This window comes from Ischnura elegans, chromosome 5 (assembly GCF_921293095.1).
Source record: "Ischnura elegans chromosome 5, ioIscEleg1.1, whole genome shotgun sequence".
NCBI classification, from domain to species: Eukaryota; Metazoa; Arthropoda; class Insecta; order Odonata; family Coenagrionidae; genus Ischnura; species Ischnura elegans.
The window spans coordinates 65584548-65610285 of record NC_060250.1 but is presented as its reverse complement, the minus strand read 5'-3'; the positions used below and the strand labels follow the sequence as shown (position 1 = coordinate 65610285).

The window sequence follows — 25738 nt, the reverse complement described above, 5'->3', positions numbered from 1 at the left end:
ATATTCGTTTCCACCCAGTTGCCTGCCAACAAGTGAATTTTTAAAGTTCTGCTATCTGTTGCTGATAATTTTTCCCTATTAAAACGTTTGTTGTCTCAACAGCAATTATTTCTTCCCTACCGTATAGGAGACGAAATTTTTTGAGAAAATAATTAATAGTTCGTTAACCATCGGAGAATAGAATAAACACTATACCATCATAGAAATTCATTTGTTTACCTAGAATAAGTAATTGTACAATGGGTCTGTGATAATGATAGCTCCAAGTGATGGTTGTCTGAACGGCGCACAGTAGGCTAAATTTGAAAAGCCGCCGCGTTGGATTCTTTTTCAGAGCTTGTTCTGGCGACTGCAGCCTTCGGACGCTCATCTGGTCATCCGGAGGCTGCTGCTGCTGCTGCCGTGGAATGGATGTGTGTGCGTGCCGCGAGCACTCCCGTGGCTCCACCACCTCCTCAGCGCCTCACCCTGCCACCCACTCCTTCCACTCCCCCCGCCGCGCCCGTCGAGAGCCCGACCAACCAACCAGCCAGGCCCTCCGATTGCCCTTCCTCCTCCCTCTCCGCTCTGCCCGGGATACCCCCCTCCACCGCCACCATAACATCTTTCCCTCCCTCTCCCCCCCCTCTCCTCTATAGCCTCCTCCCCTTTCCCCTCCCTCCTCGACAGGGAAACCGCTTCGCTTTCACTTGCGCCATGAGTGGTGGAGCACAGTCGGTCGGTGGTCGGGGTCTACGACGGACGTCGGTACCACTTGAGTTTTGCCCTCGAAGCGCTTCGACTCGGCGAGTGCCGGAGAGGCGCTCCAAACAAAGTGTCGGTCGTTAGTGCCGTCTGCCCCCGAAGACGTCTAAGGGGAGGCGGGCGTTCGTCAGGTCGTTATTGTTTTTTTTGTGTGACCTTATGGAGTACGTTTCCAGTATGTGATTGTGCCGGCTCCGTGTTGTTATTTTTGTTATTGGTGCAAGTTCGTCCGGACACGCGGTGCCACCGTTTTGGTTCTGTTGTCGTGCCGGACGCGTATTGAATCTTTGTACGCCCGCTGCAAGGTGAAGGGGGAAGTTTTCGTGTAAATGAGTGCATCCTTGCCTCTGGAGGATTAATTTGCGAAGTTTTGGGATTTGCGGCCTTGTCATCTCGGAATTTTCGTGTCTTACAAATGCTGCGGCATTAAAGGTGTGAAGCGACGCTGTGTTTTGTTACGAAGAGAGGTTAGAAGAATACACTGAAAGGGAGTGAGGAGCCACCTAATTCGGTCCGTGTCAGAGTTTAAAGGACCGGAAAGAGGATAAACATCTTCCACCGCCTTGGCGTACGCCGTCAATTCCGCCCCACACCCTGTTTGCATTCCCAAGTGAGCGAACCTCTTCCCTCGACCATCCCCGTCCACCACTTTCTGGCGGAATAGGGATCCCCTCCGCCAAATGTGGGCGGATCGGTTCCGGTCTAACTTCTCTCCATTTAAGTCGCGCGTCTTTTGGATTACGTGTTGATCGAGTTTCGGTTCGCACCCACGCGTGCATAAGTGGATGCGTGTTGTCGTCGAGTCGCCCCGAGCTCATCATGTTTGCGGGGAAGGTCGACGAAGGGTAACGAATCGGGAGCATGGGATCGATTGCGAGAGTCGCTTTCGATTTCGATCCTCCGGATCTCGTCGCCCTGGTTCCTCGCTCACCCAACCTGTTCACTCCTCCCTGAGTGTCCTTTTTCCCTCCGTCCTTTTCCCGGCTGTGTCGCATGTATACATTTTCCAGTTTTCTCTGGAGATTTGAACGAGTGGATAAGGTACACGTGATCCCGACGATTCGGTCGTCGAGAAAAGATAAACATGCACAGAAAAATGAGGATTGTTCGGTGACAAAGGCTGTCTTTCTATCAAGGAGTATTTACTCTCTCGGGATTTATCCCCTCCTTTCGTGCCATGAGATAGTGGGAAAGATCGGCCGTAAATCATGAAGCCGATAACGTTTGAGAACCTCCGCCGTCTGATGGGCGGTGGTAGGAAGAAAAAGGACCGCGCCGAGTCCTCCTTCAAGCGGAGCGACTCCTTCAAGCGGATTTCCATCAAGAGGCATTACCATGAGCGGGGTAACAACGCAAAGGCCATCCTCCAGCAGCAGCACAATATGTCCTCGTCGGCCGCCGCTGCCGTCCTTGTCTCCAACCCCAAGAACCAGTCGCGGTCCTCATCTCCGCCACCCCTGCCCCCGCAGATCCGCCTCCCGCCGCCCCCCACCACCACGCCACCGTCCACGCCACCCCCATCGCAGCCCCCCCTACACCTCCGCCGGGGATTCAACTCCAGGCACCCTCTGGGGAAGCCTAGCTCTGGAAGTCAGACATCGAATAAGGGCCCGGACTCGCCTATCATTGGATATCGGCAGTGGATACATGGGCTGAAGGACGATGAGAATGGCTCCTCTGTCAAACCCGGTATGGCCGTAGCTCAATCGCCTGGTGGCGGGGGACCATCTTCACCCTGTTTTCAGGCCCGCCATGAGCGGCGGAGGCCGACGCCTCCTCCGAGGACCCCTCCCCGTCGGGCCAAGGGTCCATCACTGGCCACTGAGTCGCCTCCTGCAGGGGGCAACGTGGACATTCTGGTCTTTGATCGGTCCCCCGTGTTGGCAAAGCGAAGGGGTCGCCCCTCGCCACCTCCGACCCTTCCTCCGGCATCCTCAGAAGTCTCACCATCCCCTTCCGGCGGCGACAGCTTTGGAGAGTGGAGGAGGACCGGGGAGACGGTGGCGCCCTCCGTGGGTGTTAGCCTCGGTAGGATATGGATGGACCCGCCCCCGTCCCTGCTCTCCTTTGCCCCCCGGAGCCTCGAGTTGCCCTCGGGACCGCAGAGAAGGCTTCCCACCCCACCCTGTGGTGCTGATTCTCAGACGCGGCAGGGTGCTTCAGGTGCTGAAGGGTGCGGGGGTGCGGTGAGAAGGCCCCAACACCATTCACTGGACAGCGCTTTGAAGGAGAGGCGTGAGACTGGTCGTCCACTTTCCCCACCCTCCCTTCCTCCCGCACCACCAACAGGTGGGCTTCTTAGCCGCACTCTTTCATCAACACAGACTACTCAATCTGGTTCTAGTAAGACTCTATCATCAAGAGACTCCACCGACCGAGTATCGTCTTCCAAGGACTCCGGTTTTTCTTTCTCAATATCCATCCCCAGGCTCAGCGAGCTGACAGGGTCATCAGCCGCCCCCGGTAGGTTCTTCAAGAGCAAAAAGTCAACGAGGCCCAAGCCTTCAGTTAGCCGAGATGGCTACTTCAAGAGGACTAGCTCAATTCGGAAATCCGGTTCGTCCAAGCAGCAGTCTTCACAGAACCCGAGGGTTTCCTCGACGCGGAGGGGCAAGAGAGGTCAGGGTGTGGGTGAGACCCCGTCCACCCGCGCCCAGAGCGGTCGCCGACGCAAGGCCGGGGCGCAGGGAAGCACGGGAGACAAGGGCGACATGTACCAGGTGGTCATAGGGCGGCCCCCTCGGTCGTTGAGGTCTCTGAAGTTGGACCCGATGATCTTCGTCCCGCCGGAGAAGAGGAGGCCGCGGCCCACCACCAACAGGAAAAAGTCAGACCACCACCACCACCAGCCCAAGTACGAGGTGAAGGAGATCCGCGACTTACGGGTCAGCCCTGTCGACCCGGGGGAGTTGCACAGCGATGCCGCGGGACGGGTCACCATCCACGTGATCGGGAAGGAGGCTGAGGAACTCGATGACGACGTGGACGAGGGACTTTACGAGTGTGTAGGAGGCGAGGACGATTTGGAGGACATCCCCTCGCCGGAGCTCTTCTGGGGGCCTTCGGTGCCGGTGACCCGGGTGCCCCCGGAGGGCACGAGTGAGCACGGCGACTCGGAATATGAGGAGGGCCTGAGTGCCCTGCCGGAAAGTGTTTCTGAAGAGGACGAGGACGGTGGCGGGTCTTACGTGCCCCTCGGAGTGTCTCCGGTGCCCCGGAGGAGACCGGTGCGCCGGAGAAAGTCCGCGGCCCGCAGGAATGTGAAGTACGTGGCGCGTCGGAGCGCCGTCGTGGTGCGGGCTCCGTCAACACTGCGCAGGCGCAAGAGCGCGGCAGTGGCTGCTAAGAAATCGAGTGAGTAGATGCGCGAAGGAGTGTGTGGTTCTCTGGAATTGTATAGCTGGTGCAGGGGTGTCTGGTTTTTCTTTTTTAAATTTATTCAATCCTGGAAGAGGAACCTTTCCCTTGTACATATCCTCATGTTAGAACTATTTCTTTTTAATAAGGTTGTTGCTCAAATTAGGTTGGAAACTATTTTGGGATTAGCTTTACGTATCTCCTTGATCGCTAATTTTACTCTCGTAATTCATTCGTGATCCATTTGTAAATATAGGGTTTACTAATGCGCATCACACGAGTGGTTACATGCAGGCTTTCGCCCCGATACGCACAATCATTAGGTGATGAATGTGATATCATTAAGGAAAGCCGTGGTTTATCATGTCAATGCGGTCATTCTCATTTTGTTCCTTCCGTCAACGACGTTATCAGTCTTTCATTTGCTACTGTATTAATTGTGGTCAGCCTTTCGATTAATCCGTCGCATATTTTAGCCTGTGTTTTTTCTATCTGCAAGCATAGTCATCGTGTAATTTAGAAGTCTCCCAATATCTTTTATTTAGTTATTCATGTAGCTTTCTCATTTTTAGTATAAAATACATGATTTAATCGAGGCGAATGGATCATATATATTATGTAATGTTTTACTACTACTTCATTTCGTAGGATCATGAATAATTTGAAATATTTACAGCTTTGAGTTATTCTAATCAATATTCAAGTCATTTCTTTTGCTCAATACTCTACATTATATCACTTTAATTATATGTATTTTTAATTCCTTTTTTTACGATATGTGCTGCAGAAAAGGATCGAAATAATAATTTATGCATCCTGTTGGGATAGGAGGTTCAACGAACTGTGTCGGCTAGTGTCTTATGCATTTTTGTGCCCCAGAATTATCATTATATTTTTAGTCATCGCTGCTTGAAATATTTCACCTACCGGTAATATCGAATTCATTAATATTTTACTCCAAAAGGACAGATAAAGATTTAATAATAGATAATTTATTTTAAAGTGAATTTTTAATGGCTCTATCTCGATAGTTGCGTCCAAGTGATTGTGTAAAGTGCCATAGTTAGTAGCTTAGCGCATTGTATTCAGCGTCTATAAAAAATCGAGAATAAAGATAATATATGTGAAGATGAATTTTTAATGGGTGTATCTCGATAGTTGCATCCAAGTGATTGTGTAAAGTGCCATGGTTATTAGCTTAACGCATTGTCTTCAGCGTTTATACTGGTGAGATACCCGCCTTCAACTAGGTGGGTGGTCGATCAATGGTGGGGAAAATGTCTTAGAGTAGGCTTTGCTATTGTGCATCCTCCGGCACCCTTGGCGGTCATTTGTGTCTCCTTTGGCTACTCGCCGCTACGAGGATCATCGCTCTGCATCTCCTAATATAGGAACTCCTTAAGGACGAGCCTGGCGTCCTTATAGGGTAGTCCATTCAGCTTAACATATCCCTTTAATGGTCGGTACACATCCCTACCGGGTCGAAGCGGCTGGATCAGTGAAGTGCTCTCTCGCAAGGTTATACGTCGAGTCGGGCATTTAAAGCACTGTGACATTTAACGGAAGCACTTCCTGTTTTATCTAGGACACTTACTGCTCCCCGTTTTTTCCTTCCCCTTGTGTCTTTCCCTCGCGGCCTCTAAGGCTTATGGTGAAGCACCACCGACTTCCTCTCCGCGCGTTGATTTTCCCCGATCCGGTCGTGAGGCATCGTCTCCGAAGTGTCCTAATTCGCGTTCATGGTCGAGTTTTTCTCTCTCTCCGGCTCTCTTTTGGTCTCAAATCTCGGATTTTTCCTCCGATCGCGCGACGTTTTCCGATTCGTTTCTCATCCAGATCGCCAAGCAGTGGGGTAGTTTTCGTTGTGTCCGAGTTTTCCCGCGTGGTTAGGTTCTGTGAGAAGGCCAATTGCTATCAAAGAGAGAAATAGATTGACTCAATAAAACTACTTTCGTGTATTCAATAGAATGAAAAAGTCCCTCACCCACCATGTTTCTACAAAATATTCTGAGTACTCTCTTCTATTTTTTTTAGATTTGACAAAAGCTATATTTACCAAGGATAAATTTCACCACGAAAAATCATTTGGCTTAGACGGGATTCGAACCCAAATCTCCCGATTACTGGTCAGGTATGCTACCATTTACATTACCAAGACATTTTCTTCCAAAGCAAATCTTAGACTTTGCACCCTTTCACGTACAGAGTTACTTTTTTCACGCATTGCTTTCCAAGATCAATTTTTTCAACTCCGCTCTCTGTATGCATTGGTGAATTATTTGTGCAGAACAGAAACCGTCTCATAAACGTACGTTCTTAAGAACAACCAAAAATTATTTAATATGCGAAAAACCTTCATTGGTATTTAAAATTTTTATTTTAGGTAAATTAAATATCGTAAACCATATACATGCAAGGCTCGAATGGGACATCATAATTTTTGGCAGGATATGTTAAACAATTTAAGCTTCTCTAGCCGATCTCTAAGCAATATAAGTACGTCCGTTTAAACCAATTACTAATCATTTCTACGTGCTGGAAGACCATCCAGTATTTTTCTTTCCCAACCGCAAGATGCTTACAGGGTTAATCGGATGAAATGTCTTCTCACGGCACCAGCCAACACTGGAAAACCGGGAATAGAACGGGAATACTTTTGAATTTTTAATCTTCCCCAGAATATGTTGAACTATTCATAAATTTAATATCGAAGTGTACTTCGGTGTTGGAAACGCTTCGATTGTGGTGCTTTATACTCTGATTTTTATTTTTGTTTCTATGTTCTACTTTCTTGGTGCTGTGTTTGATTTTTTTAGTGATTTTAGAATTTCGATATGTGAGTGAATGTTTAGCAGACTTGTGAAGGATTGAACTTTATGAATAACTGTGAAAATTCGAAGAACTCAGCTTCATTGAGTCATCTCCAATTACTTTTTTGCTTCATGTATTGCAATGGCTAAGGCCGCAAAGAAAGAATAATAAATTTCACAAAATCCATCTTTGACTTTTATTTACAAGATTAAGCTCCATATTCAAGTGTAATTTACCGGAGTGCGAAGAAATATAGCTTGTTTGAAGGCTCCAATGAATAGATTTATGATCTCATGAGTCAAGGGCAATGTCATGCATTTGTGGAAGATGCACTGTGGTAGTGGTCTTCACTGATTAATCATAGACACAGTTCATTGAACCCTGACTTGAGTTGACCCATCCCTTTTCCTGCTCTATGACAGCAGTTGTTTCAGTCACTAAGTTGACATATGTACAACAGTCTCTCTCACGTGACTGTGTCACTGAAGACTGGATGAGATTCATTATAAGTTTAAACAATCATGCAAAAATTGGAGATTGGATGAGCTTCAGTATGAACAGTTTTAGTGAAAACAATTATGCAATAATGATTTTGACTGAACTAATTTGTTTCAAACATATTGAAAAAGTCATAGAACTTAGATTTTAGATCTCTTGATGACTTAATTTAGTTTGTCGATCATCTTTTGCTCAGTATCACGATCCAAGAAAGATTGAAGATGTGTTTTCGGAAGTTGAGCCAAGGTTCTTTCTTTTGCTGGAAAATGTGTCTCTGGAGTCTGCCATGTGGTGTATGGTATGGCGTGACCTTGAACGGCGCAGTTGTCGTCATGCCCACATTCGGCATGACCTTAACCTCGGCGTCGCCTGTCCGTTGGACATTTTTTCCGAAGCGGTCGCTTAATTTATTCAACTGGCTGAGGGGGGGAGGAAGGTTTGGGTAAGGCCATTGCCCCTGCGAGTCCTCAAAGACCCCACACCTGCATGTCCGAGATGTTAGTCTCTTGTTTATTATTAGTTCCTCAGAAAATTTGGATGATATGGGATACATTCCTTATCTTTCACGCCATTGTGCTCACAGAAATTTCATCGAGGTTAATACAGTGCTTTGGATTGTGAACAGAATGTAATATTAATATGCAGGACATCATTATCAAATTATGAAGAAATTTTCATCTCCACTCTTGACTTTGGAATTGTCTATATTCATTGTGCCCATAACTTTTTGATAGCTTATACCTGTTTGCGTTTATGTGTTTGAATCCAGCTCGTAATAAATTTTAATTTTCTCAAAACTTAGCCTTTTTTGTGTAGCCGTTTGTCTATATTGGATATGGCAAGAACGTTTTCAGTCAATGGATATGTGGGCACTGCAGACCTGAACTTAAAGCGGTTTCTGATATTAACTGAGAGAAGACTTTAGACCCAAGAACTTTTAGTCCAAATTTTAGTAGCGTCATATTGAAGAAATTGGCTTCTGAAATTTTCGATGCTTAACTTATTTATTCGTTATAAAGGGCGAATTCTTTATGTTTTAGCTCTTTCTTCTCCAAACCAGCGTTGAATTCTATTTTTGGTTTGCATGCAGGTAATCGATACAGTTCATTGAAATGTGAGGTCGATTCACAGGACTTCATCGCAGATAATGCGTGATATTTCATGGGATAAAGTCAGAATTAGAATTAAGTTTTCCGTTAGTTGAACATTTTACAATTAATTTCTGTCATTCTTGAATAAATTCTATCTTTTTCATAGCGAAACTATCTCTGTTATCGATTGTCATATAGTCTAATCGGTTTTATATCTTTTGTAAATGTAAGGAAACGTGTGTTAGAATTGAACTCTAGGAAGGCCGATTTTCCTCTTTTTTCACGAAACGTCTGGTGGTGAATCACGGAAATATCTCCTCCATGTTATTCACTATCTATTTTAAAAAAATTCCTCGTCTCGCCGAATCGGAAAAAAATGTGAAGTTGAATGTCACATCAGTTTTTTCCTTCCCCGGAAAACTCGTTAATTTTTTCGTGGAAAAGTAAATTATTGGCGATGACGCATAGTGATATCGAATACATTTCTCAGCGGTCTTCAAATTCTTGCGGTAAACGCGTTGCTATCGAGGATTTTTATCGTCGTTTTTAAGATTCACCTTAAATTTCCCTGAATATTTCCTAGGATACTTATCATCTCTTGCAGCTCATTATCTTTTGAATCTTTAGGTTAGGCGCCATTACGTATTTTTCTAAACGTTCTACTTGATACCGGGCTTGCCACAGAGGATGCGTGTTTTACGGTTCATAGTGCAACTCTTAATATTTTTGTATATGATACTCTCATTTGGCGGGAGAGTTATTCCGTTATCTTGACATAATAGAGATAGGCTATTATTTTTTTATTATTACTCTAACACCCGCTTTCACAAGGCTTTGGTTAACTCTCTCCCAAATTGTGACATTCATCTTATAGGAAAGAAATGAAGCCACGGAACTTCTTGGTATTTGTCACCAACATACTTGAAGCAATATCTTGCTTTCTATTAGTATTACTGTTAGGCTATCCGACAATTGACAAGATTTTAAATCTTTTTGTGCGTGTTTAAAATAAATGGCAATGGTTATGTCAAGTCTGTTGGCCAGAACCTGTGCGTGATTATTCGGGAAATTCCACCCGGAGAATGATGCCTTGGTAGCTGGCTAAAGCATTCGATCGGAAGTCGGATCGGAGGGTTCGGGATCGAATCCCGGTCTAGGTGAATTATTTTTTCCTCAGTGGATTTTTCGTACTTATTCTCCTGCGTACTTCTTGGCACCAGTCGTATTTATTTCCTCAGCGCTGAGGGACGCGTGTTTCCTGGGGGAAGAAATTTTTTCCTCTCCCTCTTTCAACTCTGAGGGAATTTCCATGAGTTCTCGTGTGTTTTTGCCGCAGAGGAGCGTAGAAGGTTGAGGTCGTATCTACTGTTTGCTTTAAGAGGAATGGAATGGAAGAGATATTGGTGTTATGGTTGACGCTTCTATAGACGTGAAGCTATCCTCAAAACAATACAAGGTGCGTATTCATTTCAATGCATTGTGGATACCGAGTGGACAGAAGAAGGCTGTACCATTTTTCGTACTCTAGCTGCTGTGTCAATTTTTAATACAGTGTGCCTGTTGCAGCTATACTATTATATTGGGAACTACAATCGTAAAACTTCGGTCTTAATAAGAATGTTTTACGCGAAGGTGAAGTATTAGTTCGCTTTGCAGCTTGGTCATTAACATAGTCATTCAACTTTGGTAGCCATGGTATATTCAGTGAAGAAGCTAATATTCATAATATTCGCGAAAATTTTGAGGCATGAAAAAGGCGTGCTCAATGAATATCATCACCTTTAAGGAAATTATTATTTAAAATCCGAGGTTCATATAATTTTCAAAAATGTCAAGGTTTTCATCGTAAAATACTTCAATAAATCAATTTTAAGCCTGAAATCTAAAAGTTTCTGATGTGTTTTTCGTTTACTCGGCGCGATTCCGAAACTAAGACGATCGCGATGTCGAATGGAATGACTCCGTATGCCGTAGTCATACATCTAAGCCGTCTCATAAATGTCGGCCTTGGGTTTTCCAAAGAGTGGCCGGAAAGAGTGAAGAGAAGGTTTATGTCAGTTCTAACGGGTTTGAAATTGCAGCGACCATGTGGCGACGCCGGTGTCATCCGGCCGTCAAGGCTGTTCCCAAAGTGCTGACGTTCCGCAGATTTTGGAGAGAGGGGCAGAATGGTTTCGTCAGGTTCTTCCTTTCCCGAAGCGCCTCAAACGTTTTCCTCTGATGGTCTCCGCTCCTCCTTTTCCCCTTAATCTCCATTGCCGTGCCCACTATTTGCGTTTGCGCCAATGTTTGCCCTTCCCGCTGGAGTCTCTGTTCACCCAACAGTGCCGCCCTTTTATTCGCATCGTGGGCGTTATCAAGTTTCTAAAGAAGTTAATCCTACCAAACGTCTTATCTATGTGTGAACAACTCCGCATAGTACGCAGTTGAGGCCAAAAATGCTGTTGTTAAGGTGAAAAAAATATTTCAAGTGATTTTGAAAAGACCTCGTTGTTTGCTCTCTTGTGCTCCCTGACTGTCCCCTAATTATAGTATTACTCGGGGCTGAAGTTGCTGACTATAGTTTCCTTTTTTTGCAATTGTAAAGTCATTTCCCCCTTTTGATTCAGCGAGAAGATACTGGTAGTTTAGCTTCCCCACAACTCTGTGTTTGGACGTTTATTGGACTCGTACGATATGGTAGCAAATGATCAGAATAAAAAAATTGCGCTGCAAGGAGACAGGAGAAACTAGTCCTGTTGATGGATTCATTTAGTGATAAATTCGGAGCCATCGAGCTGGTAGCCGAACTTCCCAAACCCTCAGTTATTATGGTGCTGCTCCTGAGAACTGTGTTTGACATTGATGCTGGTTTCTGTGCCGGCTTTTAAATACTAATTTTAGAATATATCTGTAGTCGTCTACAGTTTGTTTCTTTTTCCTACGTGTTACACCATTTTGCGGAATAATCGGGATATAAGGTAATGTAATCATGAGATTGTAAAATACTACAAAATATGTTACAAACTGAATGTTTTGTATTTCTATAAAGAGAAGCCTGAATCCGTCAGGTTGAGATTTATTCGTCACTTTAAGATTGTTCACTCCTATCTCACTGGTGATTCGTTGTTTCCTTCTCAAAATTTTTCAATGGGATCGGTCACTCTGACCAAAAATCGCAGCTGATAAAAAGGATTCGGTCAAGGGAAAGGAAAGATAAATAACGATGAGGAAAATATCTTTATCATGTAGCCATTCTCACATAATTTTTAAAAAAATTACCTGAAAATTAGAGCCCTTTTTTCAGGAATTTGTGACGTCATTAAAGTACTGTCTCATTTATTTTCTCGGGAAGAAATCTTCTTCGGGGGAAGGAATCGCTCGAAAAAGTGTGGACATCAACAACAGGAGATAATGCCGAGGAGTGGCGAAGAAGTGGCTATCCACTCGGCACGAGTTCGTGACGTCATTAATTTATCCGCGATAGGGTTAAAGCCGTAGAGTTTTCGCCGCGAATAGCTCGAGAAATGGTAGACGTTTCGAAAAAGGGTTTGAAATTGCATACGCATCGCATCTCCTTTTTTTTTAACTATGTCATTACAGACAAAAAAGTAAATTTGGTGGACAAGCCCATTCTCTATATTGGCCATACCTTTGATTGATTATGATTGAGCCCTCTGTCACTGATGGAGTGTAATAGTTACTCTGGATATAAGAAGCTGAAGTATGCTTTAGTTTTCTTTATGAGATGTCTTTCCCGAATGCGTCCTTCCATGATTATTGTTCTGTTTCTCTCCCACTTCCTCTTTCCCCAATTTATCCTTTCCTCTTCCGCGGCGGTCAGGCTTGGGTGGCGGGGTCACCATTGTTGGACTCGCGCTCAGATAAAAATCACTGCCGGGCCCGCATCATATTTTCGCAAGGTCAGCATATTGCGTGGCTTTTGCGAGCGGCGATGTTGACGGACCGGAGGCTTGAGTGAGCGCCATGAGGCTCCTTTTGAGTCCGATGGTCCATCAATCTTTTCCGTAGATAAGCCATCTCACCATCTCAGAAAGTCTATAATTAATGATTCGTTCGACGTGTTGTTCAATTTACCTCGCTTAGTCGCAAGTATTGCCTTCGTATCCTGTGGAGTTCCGTGAGGTGTATGATTTTTTTCCTTCCCCTTGAAAAACTTTTGCATGTGCATTCTGGCCAAGGTTTACACGCTTCCATTGGCTTGTTTGATCGGGAAAACTGATTATCATGCTTATAGAGCGGAGCTTTCTTGCTTCCGTTTTATGTTTCTCTCCTCAGGGAATATATATACAAAATTGTTTTATGGCTTTACTCCGAAGAGTTTTTACTTGATGTGTACGCAAGTATATTATTTCAGGCAACATTTCCCTTGGGATAAGTTCTTGAAAAATCCTAGTGGGGTCATTGACATTTGATCTCCAGTTCAAAATCTTTCTCCATATCACTGTTATTACCTATCGGTTTTCTTTCATTGTAGTGGGTTATTTTCATAAAATAATAATGTTATTGTATGTTGAGAACACGGTTTTGTGGTCTATTTGCATTTATTCCAAAAGATGCGATGAACTCTATTTAAACTGCGTTTATTAAAGGTTCGATCTTTGCCTATTTAGTTGCCTCTAAATTACGCTCATTCCTTATACGCTCATTTATTATTTACGCTATATATGTGTATGTATAAAATGTTCTTGGCAAACATATTGAATCTTATATATCATTAGCATTTTATCCAGTTGTATGAATTCACTGGTAACCATGCAATGTAGTTTTAAGCAGTTGTGCTGGCGGTCAATGTTGTCTACAATTTATTGACATTGCATTGTAAACAACTGGATGTACATTGTACATGATGAATTGAAATTTCAGTATTGTGAGGAGATAAGATGGTTTATTTCGCAAAGTATTAAAGCCTTCCTTCACTGTCAGAATGTCCTTGATAATTATTGTTGACAAACTATGTGAAGTCATGTACTTGTCAAAATGCACCCAATAAATTTCTGCTGTGTACAAGGCGTGTCGTATTAAAGCTGTCAATCGCGTGATGGGTTCCTTGCTATGCCCCGCCGCCTTCTAAGGTGCTTGACTCCGCAAGGTCCTGCCTTATTAAGCGTAAATTTTATTTATTCCATTTCACTTTTTTCAATTAATTTTGTTTGTAATTTAGGTTTAGATTTTATTACTTAATTTGTTAATGCCTGCTTTCCTTGATTGACGTTTTAGATTGTGGCGTGTGGGGAAGCCAAGGAATACAAGAGATTTTTTCTAACCAGAGTTAGGAGCAGGAATTGATAAAAGAAATATACAAAAACTTTGTGACCACGGGGTACGAGTGAGTTTGTGTTCTGTGCTGAGACTCACTCGTATCCCTTGGCTACCAATTTTTGGTGTATTTCTTCTAACAATTTACTTTACCTAATTTTGTTGAGAAAAAAATCACTTGTACCCCTTGGCTTCCAAACTACTCATATTTGTGGGGGTCCGGACGTCGCAACTCCGCCGAATCTCGGGGGCGAGAGGGGGTATAGGGACTTGGCCGTTGCCCGCGGGTCGTCATCGGGCGGGGCAAAAGCCGCGTGGAATTGAAATAAACAGTAATCAGAGACGCGGTTGGGGGTCGCGCCTCGACCGGTTTGCGAACCCGGACATTCCATTCGCCGAGGGTGGATTTTTCTGCAGTCTCCCTCGCTCGGGGGGGTCCTGCCTTCTCACTCGGAGACGTGAGATGTTCCGGCGTCTTCCTCTTACTTTTTTCTTTGCCCCCTCCGTGGTCACAAGATACGGACTGCAGGTTGGCCGAATGTCAGTGTTTTTACGGTACACTAAGCCGACAAGCTTGCACCTGTCAGTGATTTGCAGTGCATTCCCTTCTTCCGCTGTGTCAAAAATATTGTTCTTATCATTTCAAAACTACTGCGGCTCGGGTGAATCCTATTTTCACCCAGGAGATTGTTGTGCTTGCGGATAACATTAATTGGAATATTTAGGTAAATAATTTCAGAACTTTCAGTAAATTACGAGTTTTTTTTTTTTTGAAAAGTCAAATTTATTCCTTGTATGTTTTGTTGTGAACTTCGTAAATGAAAATACGAGAGTCAGGTGTTGTAAATTTACTTTGAAATTTGAGCGAATAGTTCTCAAACAGTTCTCGTATAGTTAATAATCTGATAATTATTAGTGTCACGGGTTGGATTGACGCCTAACTTTATTAGCGTGTTTCTACGAAATTCCTACGTAGAATTTATCACGGACCAACGTCTTGTCAAAGAACTGTGAATTTCCTGTACGGAACCTTGAAGAACAAAAACAAAGTTTGTTCTCCTTGTCAGGATATCACGAACTACTAAACTTAGAGATCAATTAACTTTGCGGCGTTGAAATATCCAAGTAGATAGCTAAGAACTTGCTAAAATGGGAAATAGTTGTTGATAAAATTGGGTGAAAATAACTCAAGAGGAATAACTGTTACCGTTGTTTGAGCTCAAGTTGTCTTGTTGTATGTGTCCTTGGTTATGTGAATTAACAGCTGTCATACCTATAGTGGAATTTTTTGTTGCAGAGGATCATGAGACAGAAATTAACTGAATTGTCACCTCCCTATTGTTAAAAGTTTTAAGTTTAAAGGTGAGGATTCAGAGAATGCCGACGGTGGAATAGTAGTATGTTCCACTTTATGAATGAGACACACATTAAGTGGAACATGATGCCTAAAGTATGAAGATTTGTGCATATCCAATTTAAAGTAGCGTAACTTATGGACAGTAATGAATACGAGTCACATGTGAATTCTACACGAGGCACGTAATTGCACAAACAAATGTCTACACGAGCATGCATTTCAAATTGCATCTTGTAAAGTCGTGAATAACAAATATGTCCAAATGCTTGGACGTAAGGTGGAAAAATAGCCCCTGACTTCTGAAATACTGAAATGATTACTTGCCCGATTGAAAATAAGATGCAGCTTTAAGATTTGCAATTTCTTCCCCCGATCTAGATCTTTAGACCGACTGAAAGGAATTTTATCACTGCTGATTTTTGTCACACAGCTGTTAACTTATTTTTCATTTTATTTAGTATTATCGTAAACAGTCAATAATCACATGGCTTCATTGTTGTCCTCTGGTATTGCGCACTCCGCAGCCAACTCAAAACGCTCTTGTTTATTTTCGCCACGTGGCGTCGTCGTGGTTTTGCGAAGTACGCGAGCCGGTGGAACTCGCAACGATGCCAAAGCTTCATACCACTCGGCATCTAGGCAGTGTCTGGTGTCATCCCACCCTCAGAGCCGACCTTACAACTCCACTCGCACACACGACATGAGAAACCCTTGGAAGCCTGATATTCTCCATCCACACTGAGCCCCCCTTGTCGGACCAATATGCTCGTCGCGATGGATAACAAATAGCAGACGGGGAATTTATGGTATGAAACCCTCCCGCCTTGTCGACTCATCCTTTGGGATTGGTCGATCGCCAGGGTTAGCCTCCCTCTCTTCTTTTTGAGGATCTGATTCACGAATATTACAAAAGAGGATCCTCGAGTCGACCTTTAAACATGTTGTCACCCACCGCGCATTGAAATAGGTTTACTAAAGTCACCACTAGCTTCGCTGACGGACAAATTGATCCGAGTTTCACGAGGAAATAAGGTATTACTAGGAGCATCAACCGAAATTTATGCACATGATGATGTGATCATTCAAATTCATTACTTATCAATGCTATCCCGCGCAATTACAAACGTTATAATGCAATATATTGGAAAAAAAGTGGACCGCATTGCGCTCATCAACGCGCCGCGGGTATTTTTGAAAACCGATTAAAATGCGACCGAGGTGGCTGCAGGAATCAGCCTCCAATGCGATGGAATTGGGCCTCCTCTAAGCAGTACCCTTGGTCTGGTTATTGGCCTTGCGCCTTCGGTGGGGAACATCTGTTGCCACTTGGCCGTGTTCGAAGCTCGTCGAGATGGGTTTAAGTCCATGTTTTAATTGATCTTCCCAATCTGGGAGTGAGGATAATAACTGGGTGTTCTTTATATCTCTCGTCTGCCAATTTGCGGATTTTTTATTGCGTCACGGAAGCTGCGCGAAAATTATGGGGTCGGAGATCAATCTAGGGAAACGGAAAGTAAGGAAAGGAGGTCGCCCAGCGGGAAAATTCAAGTGTTAGTAATGAGTGTTAGAAGCGTGAACTGGAGCATTTTCGATAGTTTTGTTGATTGATCATTATTCAATAGACAAATCGGAACACTAAATCGGTTATTTCAAGAAGTAGTGCGTGTGGAGTATGTTTTAGCCTGCAAAACTGATCGCCAGCTTTTGATCATTCAGCTATGCGATGACATTACATTGAGCTTAAAACCATATGACTGACAGTGAGCAGAGTTTGTGAATGGCTAAACTCTTCTCGGAATTCCCACCGGGTTAATTTTTCCATAATGGGCAACGTTTCAGCTTTTATTTACATTTCTTTGGGTTTGATCTAGAACGAGAAGGTGGCGTTCAGAAAATTTATCGGAAGATGCAGCGATCGGAAAGAAAGTTTTAAGAGAGTCAAGTTTGAATATGTGATGGCGTACCCTTGAAAGATAAAAAAGTTTTGAAGTGTGTTAAATACAGGATGAATTCAAGAGTGGGTATGTTCATTTTATAATAAGAGTATTCTTAATGTAAATGTTTTACAAGAATATAAAGGAAAAAAATGGATAAAATATTGTTGCAAGTACTTAGGATAATCAGTTTTTCGTTATTAAAACAAATGTAAAAATAAGTGAATATTCATATCCTTATATGGCAAGGCAATTTTTGTCATAGCAGTAAATGACCCTTAAATGATCCTCATAATTTGATCGCTAGTTTTTTTTTTAATTCATGATATGCTGATCTATCTCTTTTAAGCCTACTTTTTCTGGTAGCTTCTTCGTGCATTCCACAATAGCGTGGCAGTACCCTCGGCCAATCAAGAGAACGTTGTTTTTTTTTCAATCGCGGCATCTGTTGAAGTGTGGTGGGAATTATGGTCTAATTGCGGGAATCGCACTCTTTATACTCCCGGTCGTTTATGGCCTTTCTCAGGAAGCGGGATCGTTGAAATGATAAAAAATTCGATTCGCCGCATTTGAGCAATATTTTATCTCCGCCGAACAATGGGAACCTCGCGAATTGTCCCGTCAGGAAATTCCGAAGCCGGAATGATCGTTAACATATGGAAGGGATTTCGATTGGGGTCTATACGCACGGGGGCGTGGCTTATTTGAATGTGTCCCGATTGCTTCTTTTGAGAGATGAAGGGCCTTCGTGCCCCGTTTATCGACCTTTGCCGAGGTCTAGGCCCTCGCGATGGTGGATTGTTCGTATTGCGCGGTCGTGACTTCCATGCCTTTGCGTGCAATCCTGCGGCAGCACGGGAAGTTGGCTCTGACGAGATCATGCTCTCCAGCTGTGGCCATTGCTAAGAGACCGATCACCCATCCCTCGAATGTAAGATTGCTGCGGAATCATTCCTTGATCAGTGCAGGGAGTTGCGACGCGTATCATGGAACGTCGATTGATCATGCTGGCTGGATCATTGAATGAAACTTGGCACGTTTTAAGATCGCTACGAATGAAAAATATTAAAGTTAGTAATTGCAAGATCAGGTTACTATAAAAAAATAGATCGAATACTAGTATAGAACAGTCTTAAATTGCTTCGTAAGTTGGTCACGATATGGAAAATGAAATATTCTTTGATTGAATTTTTTATGAGATACCTTCTTCTATTATCGGATTTTTTGTACTTCTGCACGTAAAAAACGTGACGTTATGACTCAAATAGTTTTCGTGGCCAACTATTTCGTTCAAATTTTCTATTTTCATGTTTTTCCAATGTGAGTTTCGCCATGCGACCCTGATTACAGATCTTTGCGTCGAGCCTTACCTTAAAAGTATAACGAAGAACGGTCCGTATAAAGAAGAAGAAGAAGTAGAGTTAAGCCATTTTGATTTATTTAGAACTACAACGCGCTCTTCTGCCGCTACTAAGTCGCAGCTGGCTAAGCCAAGCTATGGCAAGGTGAAAGGAGCTGTAAACGTTTTTGTTCTCAGATTACTTAAAATGAATTAGCAGTAATAAATAAACACATTGGATGCTTTCCTTGAGGTGCACTAAAATCCTTTTCTCTTCGGTCGGCTGCCCGCCTGGCCATAAATGAGAATGCCGACAGGGATATGTTTAATTAACCGGCATCCTCAAGGTAGGAACTTGGAGAGAGACCCACCCCCGCCGTAATGGCCCTGCGGGTTCCATCCTCATGCCTCCCTGCCCCCTTAACCGCTGCCCTGTAGCTTAGAGAAGCAGAATTAACTGCTACCCGTAGTGATCGTAGGGGGTCGTTCACTCATACCCGAAATCACATTCTCATTTAAAGGATGCCGCCCACTTTTCACGAGTTGTTGACGTCATCAAAAATATAGCTAATTAACGCAGGTGCTCACTCAGAGAGAAACTAGGTGGTCTGTAGAGAAACTAGGTGGTTGGTGCAATCCTCCGCCACAGTACCAGGCTAGACACCGGTTAATAGGGGTAGTATATCACGTAGGGGCAAATAATTCCAAGATATATATATCGGTGTTGACCCGCAAGAAACTACCATTTTTGGCTATTCTCTCGTAGAGGGTTCGATGCTAATAACAGAGCTGCTCCCGACAGACGGACCCAAAGCTGAAGACCATCGCTACCTCCGCAGCCAGGGTAGCAACGTACAAAACTTCCTTTGCTTGCTTTCCTTGAGCTGGTCACTATTCAGGGGAATTATTAACGACTGTTCATTTTTTTATTTCAATAATTATATTTGTTTTCAATCGTTTTTTATTTCTTCCTTTTCACCGCAAATGCACTCCCCGGGCAAAGTGGAGTAGCCACGGGAGGGGGGGTTCCGGGTTACAACCCCCCTTGAGCTCTTAAAGCATTTACTTCGTCCAATTTACATACATTATTTTTTTAAATACTCGTACAAAATTTCTATTTTTGAGTCCTAAAAATCACGTTTTCAAGATCGAAAATTCCAACATTTTCGGGGGATGACCTCCGGACCCCTTTGCCCTCGGTTGTTCTCCATGCAACCTGGAACGGCCGCAAAATCTCCGGTGTACCCTCCCTCCTCTCCATTTCAAAATCCTGGCTACGCCACTGCCCGGACACTGCACTAAACGTAACTTCATGTTTGTATTAAATTCTTCGATCATTCGGCATCAGTAATATTTTATTTATGTAATGCTATTGCATAGCATTTTCTTGGATCCTCAGCATTTTGAATTAAACTTACTCCCATGAGATGCTGTCGTAAATCACTGTTCTTCAGTCTAAGGGCCTAAGTGTGACATTCTAACGTCAATTGAAGTAGTAGGCTAGTTGCCTCTGTTCCTTGGTTGAAAATTTCATTTGCATTTACAGTTCTTTGTTCTCGTGACTGCAATCAAGCATATCTTCTGTGGCTTATGTCCGAATAGTTTCTTTGATTTTTCTTGGATTTGAGTGCACTTTTACTTGTTATATCTTCTTCTGTAATCCTCGTTTTCACTCGCATATTCTCTGCTTTGATTTTTTTATACATTTACCAGCCACTTTACCAGTTAAACTTATTATTCGGGAGGAAGTTAAAATTTAGAGGTAATTAACATTTTAAATGAAGTCTTTCCTTACTACATCCGAAACTTAACCGTATATGACGTCAAACGTCGGGGAGTTTGTTCGAGAGACAGTTTTCCCCGCTGAGGGCGTTTCTAGTAGTAGACTGTGAAATGCTCGAGAGGAGGCTGGTTGGTCCGGGAGAGAGGCAGGCCGACCGCCCTGCTGTCCCGCCGCCATCTCCGCGGTCCGCCCGAAGGTCGTCGAACCTCTTCTTCTTCTTCGTCTCCTCCAGCAACCTTCTTCCCTCCGCAGTCAGCTCCCTCCCCTTCACTCCCCCCCCTCCAGCTTACCCTCTTCCACCCCGCCATTACCATCCGCTCTATACATCTACCTCATGCCTCCTTGGCGCTACACATATCTCTTTCTGTTGCTGCTTTCCTCAATTTTTCTCGATGTTATTCAACTATCATAGATAAAGCTTCGTACCTGAAGTTTCACGGACAAAAACAGTAAGAAGTACTTTTTTGGACGAATAAAATTTAACTTTGTGTTTCTGCAGAATTTTTACTGAAACACGACCATGGTTTCGACGGTTAACATCATCACCTGGTAGAAAATTATTCTTCTTGTAATTGTTCTTTGGAAAAACAAGAGTTAAATTTTATTCTTCTAAAATGTTCAGCAAATTCCACTAAGGATCGCTGGAAACCATCAACTTCAGTTAAAGGTATGTCCAAAATGCAAGTAAGCTAAGATTTGTTTTTTTTTAATCATGGGGAAAATTGAGCTCTGCAACCTATGTAGCGCTATGAAAGATAATTCTATGACCGTAAATGATTCTTATGCAACGCTCATTCAAATTACGCAGTTGCTGTGTTCTTTCGATGTGTCGATATCTGTGCTGTGTTTTATTTTTAGTCCGAGGTTTAAAATTTAAAAAAACACAGCTAGGTCCAAAGTTCATTAATGCATCTAACCAAAGATTTGTTCTTCTGCACATGGAATACATTTGGGTGATTTCGCTCGAACTTGACCAAGGTTTTGGCTCGGTCGTTTTGGATTTTCGCTATTTTTGGTGCTCAAAATAGGTTAATAAAAGTGATTGGACGAATACTAGCGTTTAATAATAGCAAATTTCAAAGTTTGTGCGTTGCATCTCAATTTGAGCTCCAAATTTTAAATCCTCGCGTTTTTTGGCCTAATCGCTAAATTTCTTAAATTGGGTATTGTTTTGCACCAGAGAACAATCTGGTACCAATTCTTGATTGGGCGTCTGAAAAGGAAAATTGAAAATTTTTCCTACGGTTTCATGAAAATACGTGTTAATGCCTCTCGATTCTGATTTTTTTAAATTTTGGTTTACTTTACTTCAAACCTTTATCTTATAAAAACGTAGATAAAATTTTTTAGGAATACTTCTGCAGGAGACCAATTGAACAAACTTGGTCTTCAACTGGTCGTGCAGTTTAAAAAAGGCCTCTTGGGAGGTTAGATTATCAATTCGAAGATGTTTGGATAGGATTAGAATAAACCCTATCGTAATTCCTCTATCCCCACTGCAGTACCGAAAATTTTTCAATCTGTATGGTTATAATCCTAATACTAGAGATATGACTGAGGCTGCGTCCTAACACAATGGAATAAGTCGTTATCGATCGCGAATATTTGCATCGATAGTGTTTCGATGCAAATATTCGCGATGTTCCTCTTAGGTTTTCTCGTCAATTGTTTTCTCCGGCGTGTCTCATTTTTCCCTTTCTACTCCCCGGTTCTGTCCTAGTGGAATACCACGTATTTCCGCTCCCCCCACCCGGGTATCCACCTGCCCACAACAGGTTTATTCTGTATGCGTGGTTTTTTTTGCTAAGAATCTTTTCGTCCACTCCTCTTCGTCTGGCTTTACCTTTTCCGCCTTGCCTTCCTCGAGGGCGATCACTGCTTCAGCCTTCGATCGCCCTTTCTTTCGGCCTATCTTCTCTACCTTATTCTGGGTTAATGAAATCGGTCTAGATTATTTGATGATTGATTTTTGAAATCGAAATTCTATCGTCTTAATATTGCAATAGATTACGTATTTACTTATTTCCTATTTTCATGAATTCGCACAAATGATGTTTGTATGTTCTTTCTTAAATTTTCTTTGTTTCCTACTTGCTACTTACAAAAGAAAGGAGACATTGAAGAGAGTATTTCATTATTGTATTTTTCTCACTGTTTGCAGCATATGACAACATTTTTCTATTGAGGTTGGCAAATTTTATTTTCTCTATTCACTCATTCGTTGACAAAAGAGCCTTTAAATGCGCTTATTTTTCTCTGATGGCTGCTTTAATAGTTTTTCATTCGGGCATTGATGGTTGAATCATTTGGTGAAAGCATAAAATATAAAAACAATGTAATGTTTATGCTCTTGGAGTATAGGTCATGATAAATTAAACTCACATTTGGCCAACGTTTCGGAGATTTATTATCCTTCCTCAGGGCTCTTAATTATAATGAATGTTTACAAAGAAAATAAAGAAAATAAATTAATTAATTAAGTGGTTACAAAAATTTGAATACAATTGTGCAGTACAAATTCATTGGTAAATTAAAAAATGTGTACAGAATTAAACAACATACCTGTGATAGAAAAGTTTCGTTACTAGGCTAAACATGGTTACTTATAAATTTTGATTCATTTGTTAACTTGGAGAATAACTTAAGTGAAGGAGAATAAATGTCCGAAACGTTGGCCAAATGTGAGTTTAATTTATCATGACCTATACTCCAAGAGCATAAACATTACATTGTTGTTATAATAAGGAAGGTCAGGAGAAGAAACTTTATTCATAAAATATAAATATCACGAGCTTGTGGAGAAACATTGGAAACTCTCATCCCTGTTTTTTCCACAAAGAGTTGTTGATCACGAAGCTTGGTTTTTTTAGATTACTCTATGGTTTTTGTCTTACCATTGAATCAGGATTCTAGTTTTTGCATGGGGATCCTGTAAACCTTTCTTCATTGTTTTCGTTATGTCGCAATGGCTATCGCTCTAGTTCGCAAACCTCTACGCTAATATTTTTTATACCATTGTGCATTGATCAATTGGAAAAAGGAGAGTGGTGGAAATGCATGTATACCTCGTTTCAGTCCTTTTTATATTCCATAAGTTAAGCTGATCTTTCTTTTTTGACTGCAGATTATTCATTTGCTCGTCACTCAAGTTTTCTCTGCTCACAGAATTGAGTTGTCAGTATGGATTTCGCCACTTCATCACCAGTCCATGCAAATGCTCGGTAATGATTCCATTGTGGTTCTATCACGAATTCTCTCGGATCCCATTTATCCGTGTTTCATATTCTGGAAGTTTTTTGCTCGCACTTTTTTCACGCCTTCGCTCCATAAGTCTTGAATGCCTGGTGGGTGTCTTTTAAGTCGATCTATCTCTCTCTCTCCCGTATTCGCGAGACGGCCTTTTGCCTTTTCCATTTTTTTCCCTTACTTCCAATGCATTCTAATACGCTCCCGATGACTTTCACTCTTGATTTCACATTCGAAGATCTCTGATCGAGTCCCCGACCCCCCCCCCCCCCCCCCCCCCCCCCCCCCGAGTTGATTCCTAGCCTCACTCGGTCAAGGCCTCCTCCTCCCCTGCAAAAGTGAATGCCTGGAGACAATTGTGCACTACTTCATTTTCGGTCTACCTGCCTGCCACAAGCAATCATATTTTTTTCGGATTTATCTCGAAGCAAATGCTGGGTCTCTGGTTCACGTGGGTTGCTCCAACATAGGGTTTTGTCCTCCTGTCTCCTTGGTAACCTGGATTTATGATTTCGATTTTATTTAGAGACTGCTGAGGAAAGGATTCGTATGAATTATATATCTTTGTGGGACCAAAAAAAACATTGCTGTGAAATAATTTTATTCATAATATTTGTTACTTATTCTTTTTTCTCCTTCGTTAGCTTGGTAAAGTATTTTCTTTCATTTGCTAACTCTATGGATTCTTAATTGTTGACTTGAAAAACATTGCCAATTGTTACAGGCACATCAAATCTCTGTTTTTTGCGTGTAATAATTCAGCCAACAATGCGGTAAGAATAAAATTTCTTAATAAGATGGTGTAACATTTGTGGCGAACATTTTCACGTCATTGCTATGATGATCTGGCCTGTAATGCTTGCAGGCTTTGTGAAAAGATATATATTATTCTGAGGAGTAGCAGTGCCACTAATGTGGTTCCTCAGTGGACGAAATCCTAAATCCCCTTTAGTGTACTAGGTGGATATGGAAGTGAAACGCTGTAATTTATGATTTTCCACGGCCACGGTCTCGTCGCAGGCTAAGTTCAATTGCATTACGATTTTGTCTACTAAGAGATGGCGACCATGAAAAATAAAACTCACAATCAGTGTGGAATGGCATTATTTTTTCATCGCATATCGCGATCCATTCACTTGAAACCGTGAACCAGATAATATGGCCTCGTTTACGCCAGTTGGCTGCGATGGCAGAGATTACGTGTGCTTAGCAGAGGGTTTATCTCTCCACCATGCGATTATCTACATGGAGATGGTACCAGAGAATGTGCACATGCTGCAGGGGTCAGCTCTCACCTAGCATTCACCATTAATTCCGCCATGACAGTATTTAGGTCTAGATGTACGTGGTAAGGGTATTCATGGCAAGAAGAGTAAAGATCGACTTTTTGGTAATACTGGGTGTATTATTGATCCATTAGTGGTACTTGGGTGCCGTGGCAGCGTAGTGGCTGGAGCACTAGACTGCTGAGTGGAGGGTTCCAGGTTCTACTCCCTGGTGAAGCATTGATAACAATATAATATTGTTCACAGATTGTTACATCCGATTTGAAAATTTTGTATAAATAGTTTACAGCTCAGCAATAATTTAAATGCATTAATGTGGTAAAAAATTGAAATATATAATCAAATGAAAATATACAACAAAGAGAAGACTAATATTTTCATCTCTTTGTCGTGCATTTTGCATTTGCTTTTTACATCCTCTCTCATCTTGGGAACAGAGTTACTATAATTATTACAGTTTAATGTCTAAGTATGGAGAATAAATTGAAAATCATTAGCATTTTAAAATATGCAACAATGGAAATATGCAAACAAGCATTGGGACTCTACGAAACGAAAATCCTGGAAGTGGGAGGTGACTCTAGATAAGGAACTGTTTTCACTGAATGTGTGAAATTCGCACAAGCATGATTTAATCCGAGGTGAGATCTACCCTCGCCTATGCCAGCCAACCTACGGGTTGAATAGCGCTAGGTGAGTGTGTACTACAGGGCCGTTGGAGGAGTGTGTCTCCCAGGTCGTTTCCCCCGACATCCTCCTCTTCGTCTTGGGAAGCCCTCGCCCGGCTGACATCAACACACCGAACATAAATCACAGATGTAGGAAAAAATAACCCTTTGCTGGAAACCCACTCTCTCTCCTCCTTTTGTTCTCCATTGAAATTGCGCTCGTGGGCCCAGGCCGTCTCCTCGTAAGCCTTCCCCTCGCTTTGCGATTGGTGTAAGAGGAGACGCCTGCTTTGTGGGAGAATATGTTTCGTGTCTTCGGTCGTTTCTGTAGTCTTCCTTTCAAGTTGGCCATGCTGTGTGCATAA

General features: G+C 42.7%; 1 protein-coding gene across 7 annotated transcripts in view; it reads left to right on the top strand.

Moving 5' to 3' along the window:
• Positions 1-730: 730 nt before the first annotated feature.
• The window catches only part of LOC124158987 (disco-interacting protein 2), a 470427-nt gene continuing 445419 nt past the window's right edge, over positions 731-25738 (top strand). For all 7 annotated transcript variants that reach the window (XM_046534446.1, XM_046534444.1, XM_046534447.1 and 4 more), the window contains exon 1: positions 731-4098. In XM_046534446.1, coding sequence (XP_046390402.1) covers positions 1953-4098 — 2146 coding nt within the window. In that variant the 5' untranslated portion in view covers positions 731-1952. The remainder of the gene's footprint in view (positions 4099-25738) is intronic.